This window comes from Lithobates pipiens, unplaced genomic scaffold, assembly GCF_037356315.1.
Source record: "Lithobates pipiens isolate NorthernLeopardFrog02 unplaced genomic scaffold, aLitPip1_a1.2 Scaffold_28, whole genome shotgun sequence".
NCBI lineage: Eukaryota > Metazoa > Chordata > Amphibia > Anura > Ranidae > Lithobates > Lithobates pipiens.
Window position 1 is genome coordinate 192,257,101 of NW_027507789.1, and position 15,308 is coordinate 192,272,408.

The following is a 15,308-nucleotide window of genomic DNA, read 5'->3' on the forward strand; positions in this document are numbered from 1 at the left end:
AACAAATAGCTGACAGGGGGTTTTAGCCTTCCCCTAATAAAATAGTAACAATTTAATTTTGTCTGTATTGGTGTTAAGAGAGATTTCCCCTCATTTCCTGTTGTGGGGACAAACATTTTACTAGACAGGACATGAAGGAACCCTTGTGACTGCAGTAAAACCAGTCAGGAGCTCTAACCCTTCCTCATTCTATCCAAAATAAAGGGTATAGATCAGGGGTCTCAAACTGACGGCCCTTCTGTGATTGAGAAACTACAAGTCCCATCATGCCTCTGCCTGTGGGAGTCAGGCTTGTAACTGTCAGCCATGCAATGCCTCATGGAACTTGTAGTTTCTGAACAGTTGGAGAGTTTGAGACCCCTGGTATAAAAAATGCATTTTATTGCCAACTAGAAGAGGACTGAATGGCCAAAATGAAAAAGTCCTTTGACAAGTAACCACATTTATTGATTAAACTTGATGGACAGGTAGCTTTCTTATGTAACCATGTAAGGGAATACCACAAACATATTTACCATACTTTAATTCTGCATTTAGCTGCCTGAACGGAGCTCTACTTTACTTTTTCCTGGATCCTTGGTATTTATTTTACTAACTTACATGAGGCTGAAACATTTCATCATTGGTTTACAAAGAACACTGGACCAGCCACATCAGTGCTTTCCCCCAAAAGGAGCCCAATATTGTATGTCTCACCCACAGATAATACACAACACAAATCTGGGTGGAAGAACATGCACAAGCATGGAAAGAACAAACTCTACGTAGACAATATTTTTTTACCAACTGCACTGTGAACAGGTGTGACCACCAGCCCACCATGCTGGAGGAAAGGCAACATGCATCATTATTAAAACATTTTCTGACATGATGATTTTGTTACTTAATTTCCTGGTGACTTTTGAAATCACTCGACAATGTGAATTACCGCCCTGCAGAGAGTGCCGCTTGTAGAGGCACCAACTCCCTGCACAGAGTGCCGCTTGTAGAGGCACCAACTCCCTGCACAGAGTGCCGCTTGTAGAGGCACCAACTCCCTGCACAGAGTGCCGCTTGTAGAGGCACCAACTCCCTGCACAGAGTGCCGCTTGTAGAGGCACCATCTCCCTGCACAGAGTGCCGCTTGTAGAGGCACCATCTCCCTGCACAGAGTGCCGCTTGTAGAGGCACCATCTCCCTGCACAGAGTGCCACTTGTAGGGGCACCATCTCCCTGCACAGAGTGCCACTTGTAGGGGCACCATCTCCCTGCACAGAGTGCCACTTGTAGGGGCACCATCTCCCTGCACAGAGTGCCACTTGTAGGGGCACCATCTCCCTGCACAGAGTGCCACTTGTAGGGGCACCATCTCCCTGCACAGAGTGCCACTTGTAGAGGCCCACCTCACTGAACAGAGTGCCACTTGTAGAGGCCCACCTCACTGAACAGAGTGCCGCTTGTAGAGGCCCACCTCACTGAACAGAGTGCCGCTTGTAGAGGCCCACCTCACTGAACAGAGTGCCGCTTGTAGAGGCCCACCTCACTGAACAGAGTGCCGCTTGTAGAGGCCCACCTCACTGCACAGAGTGCCACTTGTAGAGGCCCACCTCCCTGCACAGAGTGCCACTTGTAGAGGCCCACCTCACTGAACAGAGTGCCACTTGTAGAGGCCCACCTCACTGAACAGAGTGCCGCTTGTAGAGGCCCACCTCACTGAACAGAGTGCCGCTTGTAGAGGCCCACCTCACTGAACAGAGTGCCGCTTGTAGAGGCCCACCTCACTGCACAGAGTGCCACTTGTAGAGGCCCACCTCCCTGCACAGAGTGCCACTTGTAGAGGCCCACCTCACTGAACAGAGTGCCACTTGTAGAGGCCCACCTCACTGAACAGAGTGCCGCTTGTAGAGGCCCACCTCACTGAACAGAGTGCCGCTTGTAGAGGCCCACCTCACTGAACAGAGTGCCGCTTGTAGAGGCCCACCTCACTGCACAGAGTGCCACTTGTAGAGGCCCACCTCCCTGCACAGAGTGCCACTTGTAGAGGCCCACCTCACTGCACAGAGTGCCACTTGTAGAGGCCCACCTCACTGCACAGAGTGCCACTTGTAGAGGCCCACCTCACTGCACAGAGTGCCACTTGTAGAGGCCCACCTCACTGCACAGAGTGCCACTTGTAGAGGCCCACCTCACTGCACAGAGTGCCACTTGTAGAGGCCCACCTCACTGCACAGAGTGCCACTTGTAGAGGCCCACCTAACTGCAAAGAGTGCTGCTTTTAGAGGCCCCACCTCCCTCCATACAATGCATCTTGTGGATGTACATCTCTCTGCATAGATACTCATGGACAGAAATGAGATTCCCCATTCCGCAGAATCACATGGCAAGTATAAGGGGTTTAGAGAAGTCACAAGCAACTAAGTGATTTTACACAGCAAGGCGATGTCAACCCTGCTATTCATGTGTCAATCATTGGACACTGTACCTCTGTACTCGGTAGCATGTTGCTTATAAAGTCATCAAACTGCATCTCCCTGCAGCTTATGCTCTTCTTCTGGTAATCTACAGCTGTGTCTGACTTTCGGGGTTTTTTTTTAAAGCTGCTTCACCATTTTGCTTATTATTCTACCCTTTATACTATAAGCATATCACCCTACAAAGTAAGTCACCTAAAACACAACAGAGTTCATAGGCTTAGATGCCACCATTAACCCCCCCATCATGTGTTGGCTCCATGCAAGAAGTAAATTCTGAGAGCTACTACTGCTGTAGTGAAACACTGTAAACCTTGCATGAGAGACATACAGGGCAGCCATTGCTGATAATTTTTTGGGAAATGTGAGTTTCCTGTCTAGTATGCTGACCCAATGTCATCAGTACTTTAAAGTGAGAGACATGGGATAAGTATAAAGAGAAGGAAAATCAGAAGTCTTTACCAGTATACTTGTTCTGGGTCAGTCATTTAAAGTACTGAAGACAGAGGTCAGACAAGTAGCATTTTCAGATGGAGAAATCAGCAACTTTTCTTTTATGACTGGTTTCCTCTGGGATCAGGTCATTACAACATTGGGGCATATAAACCTTGGAGCGCAAAAAGGTGCCAAAAGCTTTTATTATATAAAAGCTTCCTTGTACCCTTTACCGATGCCAGTCCTGGAGACATGTTGGCAGGTAGAATTTAGGCAATCATGCAAAGATTCAACTCAAACTTGACGCAAACCTGTGAGGAAAATAAAATACTAAACTAACAGCAGGACCAGGTAGCACTAGCTGTTAGTACATATCACTTACCTTTTTCATTCAGTCCCTGGAGCCCCCTTTGTGCTGTCTCTACCTCCTAACAGTGAAGGGGCAAGCCCTTCACCCCCATTTCACAATACAAAGCCCAGGGTCTAAGTAACCAATCAGCACGCCCTGGCGCCATCAAATGGAAGGCATGCCTGTGTAAATACAGAGCCTCAGAATGTCACTTCAGAGAGTGCTCCAGGTATACCAGAGTGACAAATGTTAGAGAAGACATACATTGCTGACAACTTCTGTTATTTGCTACTTGGCAAAACCATTAGTTTTGATTCTCCCCCTCCCCCAAGACACCCTTAATACGAGCAAAAACTGGTAAACTGCATGTTCAGCTGAGAGCAAGTAATCGCTGACAGTCATTTTGATCACACACAGATTGACTACTGATGCAGGCGTAATTAAAAGGAGAAGTACAGCCAAAGCTTGCTTCATTTTGCACTCCTGTGGCCCCGTTTTCAGTACACAGCATGCTAACACATGCCAATGGCTGATGTCACAGAGCCAGTCCAGGCTCAGGAAAGATCACAACTATATAGTGGGGATCCGCCCACATACCTGGACCAGCATCAAGCTCAGCCTCTCAGCGAGCCACTAAGAGCCTGAGCTGGCCACTCCAGCCTCCACAGCCCATCGCTCCAGTGAGCAAAGAGGGGCAGAGCAGACAGTCAGTAACTCACAGTCACCAGCTCCCTGCTCAGGGAGCTCGGAGAACCGAGTGATCAGCGGTGTTAGATTGCTCTGTTCTCAGCCTTAGAGCTGGCAGGGGACTGATGCTGCATACACCCAAGTAGGATCCCCCCCCCAAAAAAAAATCTCATACTTCTCTTTTAACTCAAAAAGCAAAGGATGATAGACAGAGCTGATCGCATGAAAAAAAAAAAAAACCCTCAACATTTATTAAATGCACATGAAAACCATTGTCAAACGACAGCTTCCATCTGTGCCATGAAACTAATAAAAAAAAATAAAAAAATACATTTAGCAGCAGGAAGAAACCTTAAGCATGTTTTGTTGTTCAAAAATCTGATGACCAACCATATGTAGGAACAAAAATTTGGAATAAAGTATTCTCCCTTTATAATATGTGGGTGAGCATCAAACACTCAGCACAAGTCAAGTACTTGAGAAGTCTGGAAAATGTCCATGAAAATGAAATGAAAGGTGTCAATACAGGCAGCACTGTTACGGATTACAGACTCATCCCCGCAGCCTGATCTATTGAGAGTCAGAGGGGGCAGTACACATCTGTAGCATCTTTCCATATGCAGCTCGTTAATTCTGAGTTTCTTTTTCTGTACAACACAGCAAATTTAGTATAAAATTGTGAAGAAAACCTAGTAAAATAGGTTGCTCTCATACTTCCTCTTCTCTCCTAGCACTGTGATAAATAATAGATCAAAAGTCAGGTTTTTAATTGTATTTATTCGCCCATAGTCCAAATTCTTACCTTGATGAATGCATGCAAGTCATGATATTGGGGAAGACGATCCAGCTGCCTTTCTACAGGGAAACTGGACCAGAGAAAACATCTTCTACTTGGCTGCAGGTCAACAAATATTTAGAAATTTGTGTAAATGGCCAGTCCTGACAGAAATGGGTTTTCTGAGCAGGTGCCACCCCTCTTGTAATGCTGGGGGACAAGATAAGCCACAATGCCTGTGACCTCAGCAGGCAGCAAATTCAAAATTTGGCTCAGCACACTGTCACAGTCTGAGCAAAATATTCCCCACAAGCTCCTGTGATACTGATCTACAATACTTCTTCTGCAATCTGTGCCACTACTCTGGTCACAACCTCAGTTTGCAAAAAATGGCCACCTAACCTAATATCGGCTTCTGGCACGACCCTGAACATAAGTGTCTGTATATGAAAGGAGACACACAGCTGTAGGAAGACTAATGAATAGTGAAAAGTACCCTGAAAAAAAAAAAAAAAAAAAAAAGTGCACTCTACAAGACCAGGCTGCTTGGGATGAGTCTGACCCACATTCAGATGCCTCCATGCTGTACATACAAACATGCCGCACTGACAGGCATTCCCACTTACTTTCTTTCGGGAGTCCCCTAAATGCGAGTCTAGAGGAAGGGAGAGGAGGAGGATTGGCTCAGCTTATAACAAGCATAGATATAGAACATAAAATGCAAGCACTAATCCTCTTTAAAGTGGACCAAAATTATAAAAACGCCCCTGTTCTGTCCTGAATATCCTGTCCTTCAAGGCTAATACAAAGTAAAAATTGTGACATCTACTCACCTTTCCTAAAGAAATGAATGCTGAGATTTTTGTCCTGCGATCTCAGCTACAGGGAATGACAATGGTACAGCAGCTGCTTAGACATCTCAGCCTAAACTTCAGTCTTCTAAGGTTAGGTCATATGTCCAATGACCAGCCTTTAATAGCCTGGCCAGCTGTGGTGGGCTAGAGAAGCAATTACTTTAGGCAAGGTAAGCATTTAAAGTGAACTAGATCTTTTTTTTTTATGTCAAGTGCGGACGACATTCCCTTGTGCAGCTTATAACAGCTGAGCTGCTGCTTAGCCCTATTAGTTGTTATTACAAGAAAGTTGACCGCCCGCTCTAAAGAACGGTACCGAGGTGATGCCTGCAGATGCCTACAACCTCCTGAAGCAGTATCGGTAAGTTTGTGACCAATATGATTGCTCAAAAAAAGTGAATATCGGCCCCACCGATAATCGGTCGACCCCTAGAGGACACCAAAGCAGATTTACTAAAGGAGTTGACAAGCTTCATTGAATAAATTGAGTAAAGATTCACTTCAATTATCCAAGTGAAATCAAATTCCTGCTCACTTTGAATGCTCAAGCACGTTCAGATAAAACAGGAATTTGCACACAATTTGAGTGAATATTCTGAAGTTCTCAGCCAAATTATCAGGGGAATACGGTGATCTCTCTGAGAAGGAAAACTACCTTAGATGTTATTACACATTATAAAGCAGGGGGGTTGAATTGAAATTCACAGAGGTCTGATCCATAAAATTCTCTTCCAGTTGAGTTGTGAATCGCCTGTTTGTGCGATGACTCAGGTCGGCTCCTAAATGGTGGAACTGCAGCGGTCCGGATGGGACAGTGACTTGGTCTGCATCTGGCCCATGGTCCTCCAGTAACTGTAGTGATGCCTGTTACAAGGAGTGCAATGCACAGAATCACTGTACTTCTTTGGCTCCGTTTCATGGTAGAATTCAGGCATAAATTTGGCCCAGAGTCATTCCTGAAATGGGGAACAGGGACACACAGAGCTCTTGGGCAACCCGCAGCCGGTTCCAATGTGAACCGAGCCTTAAAAACAGGGCTGCTGTGCGGGGCTCTGGCCAGACAGCTGCAACTTTCGCTCACACAGATCTTTGAATGAGAGAACTGCCACCGTGGTTCTCAAAGAACTACCAAGGTGCTGATCAGTGCCCTGGAAGTTCACTGACAGTTCCTGCATCTTAGTAACTGTCTGCCTGTACAGAGATATGGGCAGACAGCTCTCAAGGGTGTCTGCAGGAGCCGAATATTGCACCCAATGTTGACTGATCGCAGGGGCAATACTCTGCAGGCTCAATTGTAAAACAATATTACATGCACATTTTAACTGCAAAAAGATGTGCCTTTATTATTTTATTTAAAGGTGAACTTATCCATCAACATTAATACCTATAACTGTCTCTAGGTCTACTGGAAGGATTGCTCTTTTTTTTTCAAATAACGTTTTATTCACTATCAGTGATAGCATGGGTACATAAACAGTACAGAAGTGCAATGAAAGGCAAACATTTATAGGGCTATTCAAGAGTAAATATAGATATGTGACAGGCAGCACCAAAGCACAGGCATGTGCAATAGAATCCAGTAGTTCGGGCGACAGAGTGTCAGGGGGCGGAGGACACCAAAAGTCAGCCGTTCACCCCATAACCCCCACGACCCAGTGCGAGCTGCCATGTGGCCCATGCAAGACACAAAATGCATAGCAGATGAGAACCGCTATAAAAACAGGAGAGGTGAGAAAGAAAAAGAGAGAAAGGAGAAAGAAAAGAAAGAGAAGAAAGTGCCAGAGATCCAGGTCGTCATACCTTAACCATTTCGCCCCTAGTCTTCCCGCAGCCGCCATCTCTCCCATACTCGGTCAAATTCCTCCATCCTGTCCCTCATTCTGGCCGTCATCTTCTCCATTAATTCCACATCCTTAATCCTGGAGTAGAGGGCCTCCATAGATGGGGCCAGTCGACTCTTCCAGTTAAGGGCTATTAGACAACGGGCTGCGGTAAGAATATGCCGCAGGAGTTGCCGGGACGGCTTAGACATCCGCGGTTGGGACAGGCCAAATAGAAAGAACTTGGGCGCAAACGGAACAGGCACCTCAAATACCCGGCCAAGGAGCTGTTGGATTGATGTCCAGAACGGGGCTATCAAAGGGCAAGTCCAGTATATATGGAATAAGGTACCCCTGTCCTGTAGACAGCGCCAGCATCGATCAGAGGCGGAGGGATAAATTTTGTGGAGCACAGCTGGGGTCTGGTACCAGTGGTAGAGAATTTTATAAAAGTTTTCCTTATAAAGGGTACACAGGGAGGATTTGGCCGCCTGCCTCCATATCCCCTGCCAAGCGTCCAGAGGAAGTTCCTCACCGAATTCTCTTTCCCATCGCAGCATATACTTGTCCTTGCCCTTTGCGTGAAAGTGGTGCGAGTTAAGGATGCGGTAGATGTCTGATATCATTCCCCTGCGGTTCCGTCCCTCGAGTATAATCAGTTCAAAGGGAGTGGGCGGGGAGAATTGGAGTCTCGGAGCTATTGCTTGCGCAAAATGTCTGATCTGTAGGTAACTGTAGAACGTCCGCTGGGGGAGGTCGTGTTTAGTCTGTAGCTCCGAGAAAGACAGCAGTTTTCTCGATCTGGGGTCCACTAGGTGTCCCAGATGAAATAAACCCCGGGACGCCCAGGGCCAAGACATCTGGTGGGTAAGGCCGTCCGGGAGTTTAGGGTTACAGAGAAACGAGGTTAGCAAGGATGCATTCGAGTGGAGCCTGTGTTCCCGGGAGATTTTCCTCCAGAGCTGATTAAGCTGAGCCATCGACCCCAGTAATCGGTTCGTATCAATCTGTGTTTCCGTGCCCCAGAGCAGGCTATTCGGGTGCATCGGAGCCAACCATAGCCTCTCTATCTCTGACCACTTGTTGTACGACCGCTGCGTGTACCATGAGACTATAGCCCGTAATTGCGTCGCTTGGTAGTACCTAACCAGGTCGGGGAACGCCAGGCCCCCGTCCGAGCGCAAGGCAGTCATAACGGAGGCAGGAACCCGATGTTTTTTATAGTTCCATAGGAACTTCAGCAAGTCCCTCTGGAGCAAACGGAGGTGCGCGTAGGGGATCGGGAGCGTCTGGAACAAGTAAAGGAGTTTGGGGAGAATTACCATTTTAATAGACGCGAGCCGCCCTAAGAGCGATATTTGGTGAGCCTTCCATTTATGGATAAGTGCCCTGATCTCCCCATAGAGGGGGGGGGGGAAGTTGGCCTGGTAGAGGGTATGGAAGGACGGGGTAATGAGAACCCCCAAGTATTTAAGAGAGGATTTCTCCCATCTGTAGGGAAACACCGAACGTAAGTGAGTTTCCTCCGCCACTGGCATATTAATCGGGAGGGCCACTGATTTGGAGGCATTCATTTTGTAACCCGAGATCTCCCCGTATCGCTGCAGCTCCGCACTCAAGTTGGGCAATGATGTCCTAGGCTGAGTCAGGGTAAGGATGACATCGTCCGCGAATAAAGATATTTTAAATTCCCTATCCCGAACCAAAATTCCCTTGACATCTGGATTGCTTCTAATGGCCTCCGCCAGGGGCTCCACACAGAGAGCAAACAGCAAGGGAGAAAGGGGGCAGCCCTGGCGGGTGCCATTGGCAATAGAGAAGGTCAGAGATGTAGCATACGGGGTTTTAACTTGCGAGGTGGGGGTGGTATAGAGATGCTGTATTGCTTGCATAAAAGGACCCTGAAATCCCATGTGGCGTAGAGTCGCCGTCATGAATGGCCAGCTCAGGCGGTCAAATGCCTTTTCTGCGTCTAGACTCAGGACCAGGGAGGGGAGAGCAGTCTTGTTAGCTACGTCAATAAGGTCAATGACTTTCCTGGTGTTATCGCCCACCTGGTCCTTATGGATCAGAGCCGGAAGAATCGCGTTGAGGCGGTTTGTTAGGATTTTTGTAAAAAAAATTTAAATCTGAGTTCAATAGAGCAATAGGCCTATAGCTGGCACAGAGAGTCGGGTCTTTATCTGGTTTCGGGATGACAGAGATAAAGGAGGCCAGCATCTCAGTCGGGGTCGGGGTACGTGTGAGGAAGGAGTTGAACAGCTTGGTCATGTAGGGACTCAGAAGAGGTAGAAATGTCTTATAATACTCGTACGGGAATCCGTCAGGTCCCGGGGATTTGTGAGCCGGGAGTGCTTTCACAGTCTCTAGCAGTTCCTCATCTGTGATTTGGGCGTTAAGGTCGTGAAGGTCCGAGTCCTTCAGTCGGGGCAGTGTCATGTTTTCCAGGTACCTATTAATGTGGGCAGTCAATGCGGGGGATGGTGGATTGTGGGGTATATCCTGCTTGTTGTAGAGATCAGTGTAAAAGGCCGCAAACGTGTCCGCGATGGCCTGCGGGTGAGACAAAAGGTCTCCTTTATTAGTTTTGATTTGGGAAGGCGTAGAAGCTTGTGTTTGATCAGCCAGTTTCCGAGCCAACAGGGTCTGCGCTTTATTCCCCTTATCATAATAGAGCTGTCGCAGACGGATAAGCGCCTTCTCCACTGATCCCAGAGCAAGATCCCTTATGCCCCGTACACACGAGCGGACTTTTCAACATCCAAAGTCCGAAGGACCGAGTCCGTCAGACTATCCGATCGTGTGTGGGCTGCAACGGACTTTTGATTCGCCAAAGTCTGACGGACTTTAGAAATGAAGCATGCTTCAAATTTTCCCGACGGAACTCCGCCGGACCCGGTCCCCTTCGAAAACTCCGCTCGTGTGTATGCTACTCCGACGGACTAAAACCGACGCTAGGGCAGCTATTGGCTACTGGCTATGAACTTCCTTATTCGAGTCCAGTCGTACGTCATCACGTTCGAATCCGTCGGAGTTTAGTGTGATTGTGTGTGGCCAAGTCCGTTCGGCCGAAAAGTCTGTCAGAACTCCGTCGGAATTCCAGCAGAACTCCGACGGAACTCCTTTGGAAGTCTGTCGGACTTAAGTCCGCTCGTGTGTACGGGGCATTAGAGTCATTCTCGTCTGTACAATTTCCTTAATCAGTGTCAGGGAAGGGGCTCCTTGAAGCCTAGCCTCGAGGGTCTTCAATCGTCCCTCAGCCAGCAGCCTGGCGGCCTGTGCGTCTCTCTTCAGTGCCGAAGAGAGGGCAAGGCAGCGGCCCCGTATGACGGCTTTGTGGGCAGCCCACAAGGTGGGGAGAGTAACGTCTGGAGTATCGTTTTCAGCGAAATACAGTTGGAGCGAAGACTCCAGCTCCGCTTTGGACGGGAGATGCTGCAATAGGTAGCTATTCAGTCGCCAGTTACAGGGCTTGCGAAGTGGGACCCCAATGTCTAGCGTCATGGTTATCGGGGCGTGGTCAGACCAGGAGATAGGCAGAATGTGTGAGGAGCGGACAGCCCTCAACGTGTTATTGTTTACAAAAAAGTGATCAATGCGCGAGTGAGTGCGGTGGGGGGCCGAGTAGAACGTATATTGGCGATCCTGGGGGTGCAGGGTTCGCCAAACGTCAAATAAAGCCCGTCTTCTGGTGATCTGGCGGAACAACTTAGAGTCCCTCAGGACTCTGGGCTGGGGCGCCTGCGGATTCCCCACATGGCGATCCTGTGGGACTGACGGAGCAAGGTTGAAGTCCCCCCCTATCACCAGAAGCTCGGAGGGTGTTCTAAAAAGGCGGGACAAGACACTGGACAGGAAACGGTGCTGGCGTGCGTTAGGGGCATAAAGGGCACAAAGGGTGAGGGCCTGCGTGTGCCAGGTACCTCGGAGTATGACACAGTGGCCCTGCGGATCTAGGTATGTCGATGTGCACGTAAAGGGGGAACCCTTCCGGACAAGTATAGCCACCCCCGCCCGCTTGCGTGTGCTGAAGGCCTGAAAAGCCTGGGGGAAATGTTTAGAGGCAAACTTAAAGGAATCACCCCGGTTAAAGTGAGTTTCCTGGACCATCACTATGTCCGCCCCGGATTGCCGAAATTCCCGAAGCGCAAGATGGCGTTTTTTGTTGGAGTTTAGACCATGCACATTGAGCGACAGTATCTTAGCCATAGTCGGGGGGATGGTCGGGGGTAGTCATACTTAACTGAAACCGATGGAGAGAAGCGTGTCCCGGGGAGAGAGGCGACCAAGACGACCTCTTAGCGATATCCACCCAGAGGGCGGGGTAGAGAGAGGATCTAGAAAAGAGAGAAAAGAGAGAAACATAGACAAAAAACATAACTAGCATTAACTGTAGCATACGCTAGGTCCGGATGCCCTATAGGGACACCGTGCCCAAACGGTTCCGGTAGGTCTCCTGGCCCAGGAAAAAAAAAAAGCCGGGCAGGTAGACACCAACAGTTTATAGTCTCTGAAGGAACCAAGGGGTGGAATGAACCACGGGGGGGGGGGGGTCAGTAACCTGGGAGTCGATCTGTCCTCGGACTCTGCCTAGGTCAGCCCTAGGTAAAAGACAGTTCCAAGTAGAAACATTGTAAAGCTCAGGCCCTCGGGGGAGGGAAGGGGGAGCAAACCCCAGGTGGGGAAAAAAAAGTGAGAGAGCACTCCGGGGAGAGCAAAAAAGAAAAAAGGAGGAAACCGGGTCAAAAATAAACTGCAGGGAGTTCCCCCGGTGGGGGAATCCGTGTCATTTGTGCGTAGGCGGTCTGTGATCCGGATCCGGTCCTCTGTGTCTCTTGGCCGAGGGTACTTTCTGCCAGAGCACCGGCGGAGGTGGCGGGGAGGCTATCAAGTCCCAGGCGGGGAGTTTAGGGACAGGTATGCCCAGGGTGTCACAAAAGGAGTCGAGGTCCTCCAGGTAGCGAAGGGAGGCCGATTTCCCCTGATGTCTGGCCGTGAGGCAGAAGGGGAAACCCCATCGGTAGGGCATATTTCTGTCCTGTAGAGTGCGGAGGAGAGGCTGCAGCATCCGACGTTTTTGGAGGGTTATCCAGGAGAGGTCCGGATACACCTGGACCGGGGCGTTATCAAACATGAGGTTGCGAATAGAACGGGATTTAGTCATAATATCTTCTTTAAGGGGGAAGGAGTGTATCCTGCAAACAACGTCCCTTGGTTTGGAAGCAGGGCCTTTAGGACGGAGGGCCCGGTGTGCTCTGTCCATCTCAATATGTTTGGCCGGGTCCTCTCCCAGCATTTCGTTAAATAGCGCTTGCAGTGAAGCCTGTAGGTCCTCGGGTCCATCCGCCTCCGGGAGGCCCCGAACACGAATGTTGTTCCTCCGACCTCTATTATCAAGGTCCTCTACATGGCGCTGCATGTCCCGCAGAAGGAGGCGGTGATCCGAGTTCTCCAGTTGAGTGCGGTGTACAGCCAGTTTAGTCTCCTGAATCTCCTCCTCCGCCATCTCGACCCTTTCAGCTAGGTGTTTGAGGCCAGCATGCAGAGTCTGGATTTCAGCTCGGCAGGTGGCCTTCACATCCTCCACCAGTTGTTTAAAATCATCCTTAGTTGGGATAGCGGTCAGGTATGCGTGCCAAGGGGGGTGACCAACCCCATGTTGCTCCGTGGGGGAGTGGGGATGCGAAGGACGTTGGGGGGGAGCCTCCCTGCGGGGGTCCCGTGGCCTTGGAGGGGGGCCAAAAGGACTCGGGGTGCCCGTGGTCCGGCCAAGACGTGACATGGGGAGAGTGGGTCAAAGGGTCCGGAGAGGCCCCCTGGGATCGCGGGGAGCGAGGGTGGGCTACCTGGGCATAGGAGAGACGGCCGGCCTCCTGTCCTCTGGAAGTGCTGGGTTCCCGGGAGCGGGGCTGTCTCTGGGCCTTGGGGGGGTGCAAGTGGTCTCCAGGCATCTTGGGCCCTCATATCAGACAGGGGTGGATCTGGTCCCTCCGCTCGGCTGGGGAGGCCGCGGGGATCCCCTGGAGCGCCCAACAAGATGGGGATAGGGGACCCTCCTATCGCCGGGTCCGAGGCCGTCCGCAGCAAGCGGGGAAATGCGTCCGAGCATTGCGTGGAGGGCAGATGGGGCCGCAGAGTGGTGGTCTGAGTCGGAAGGATTGCTCTTTAATGCCAAGCAGACACCTTCCCAGAAAAACATTATACCGTTGCCATATATAGTAACATGTCAGGAAATAATTGACATCGACCTATAAATGTACGGTTTAGGTACCTTTTTACCATCTATTAGCTATGGGAACAGGATGCGGAAGAAGGGGTTATAGCAAAGGTCCACTTTATCCTTAATTCCTGTAATAAGAAAACACCCAACTACTGAATCAAAACGTGCAAAGCAGGCCACTGAAAGAGAAAGAAAGACTGAAGAAACACATGGAAGGAAAGTCTCTACTTTGTCACATAAAAAAAAAAAAAAAACTATTAAAAATACTGGGAGGAGGGGTATCAATTTCCAACAATGGGGATGAGGATTCAAACAACTGACCTCCAAAAAACTCCAGTTCCCTCAAGCCATCAACCAGGATCCGGTCAGAAACCCAACGCTGGAGGAAGAAAAGACAAAAAAAAAAAAAAAAAAAAAAAAGATTGATTCAAGGGTACAAAATGAAAGACTAGGAACTGGCAGTACACCAGATCTGGGGAGGTGCAGGGTTTTTGTCTATTATGATCAGGAATAAGAGATACATTTTTGTTGGGTGAACATGAAATATTCGTATTTTGTATCTTTAACCACTTTCAAAAGTTATAGCGTTTACAAACTAGGAGATAGTTTTATGGCATTTTTATTATTATTTTTTTTACTAGTAATGGTGGCGATCAGCGATTTTTATTGTGACTGCGACATTATGGCGGACACATCGGACATTTTTGCAATCAGTGCTATACAAATGCAGTTATTCCTGTGTAAATGACACTGGCAGTGAAGGGGTTAAGTGTTCCTAGGAGCGTGTTACTAACTGTGGGGGGCTGGGCTTTGTTTTAGTGAACACTGATCTCTGCTCCAATCACTTGTTGCTAGGCAGAACGGGGAGATGCTGTTTACAGCCGCATCTCCTCGTTCAGCCGCCCCGTGAGACGATCGCGGGTATGCCCGCGGCGATCGAGTCCACGGGACCTGTGACTGGACTCACGGGGGGTCACGACTGGCATGCGAGTGCGCCGCCGTGTTCGCGATGGCAGGGCGGCATTTAAAACTGAAGCGGTTGTGTGTAAAAATCCTAGTAGATCAGAAGTTTTTGAAATCCTCAGACCAGCCCGTCTGGTACCAACAACCATGCCATGTTCAAAGTCACTTAACTGCCATTTCTTCCCCATGCTGATGCTCGATTTGAACGTCAGCAAGTTGTCTTCACCACATCTAGAATAGATTCCTAAATGCATTGAGTTGCTGCTATGTGATTGGCTAATTAGCAATTTGTGTTACCAAGCAATTGATCAGGTGTACCTAAAAAAAGTGACCGGTGAGTGTATATTGATGCTGGACTTACCGCCAGTTGCTCCAAGAATTCAGGGACTAGATAGGAACTAAACGTTACAAAGGAAATACATTTCTACATGGAGGACAACTTACAAGAAAAGACATGAGGTCCTCTTTATGTCAAATAGATGTTAAGATGCCATAAACTAGAACCTGAAAAGTTGGAAAAGATCTGATTAATTCCAATAAAACTCTCATTTATTCAAAGTAAAACCTCAAACAGAGAGCTAAACATGCAGTGAGAATGTATTCAATTATTATCCAAAGTGCACATAGCAATTCAGATTGTAAACAGACAGCAGACAGCTTCATTCTGTTCTGACAAACCACAAAGGCAGCACTTTCAATAATACATAATAAGCCCCATCCTCCTGACATCTCCTACACTGCTCAGATGTCTCCCG

At 48.7% G+C, this 15,308-nt stretch overlaps 1 protein-coding gene across 2 annotated transcripts in view; it reads right to left on the reverse strand.

Moving 5' to 3' along the window:
- Positions 1-15,308, reverse strand: part of STRADA (STE20 related adaptor alpha) — a 36,296-nt gene that overhangs the window by 18,845 nt on the left and 2,143 nt on the right. The window contains exons 2-4 of one of the 2 annotated variants that reach the window (XM_077460196.1): positions 14,998-15,057; positions 13,912-13,969; positions 5,323-5,351 (exon numbers count right to left, since the gene is read on the reverse strand). In XM_077460196.1, coding sequence (XP_077316322.1) covers positions 5,323-5,351; positions 13,912-13,969; positions 14,998-15,009 — 99 coding nt within the window. In that variant the 5' untranslated portion in view covers positions 15,010-15,057. The remainder of the gene's footprint in view (positions 1-5,322; positions 5,352-13,911; positions 13,970-14,997; positions 15,058-15,308) is intronic. The other variant, XM_077460197.1, reaches the window with a different exon arrangement.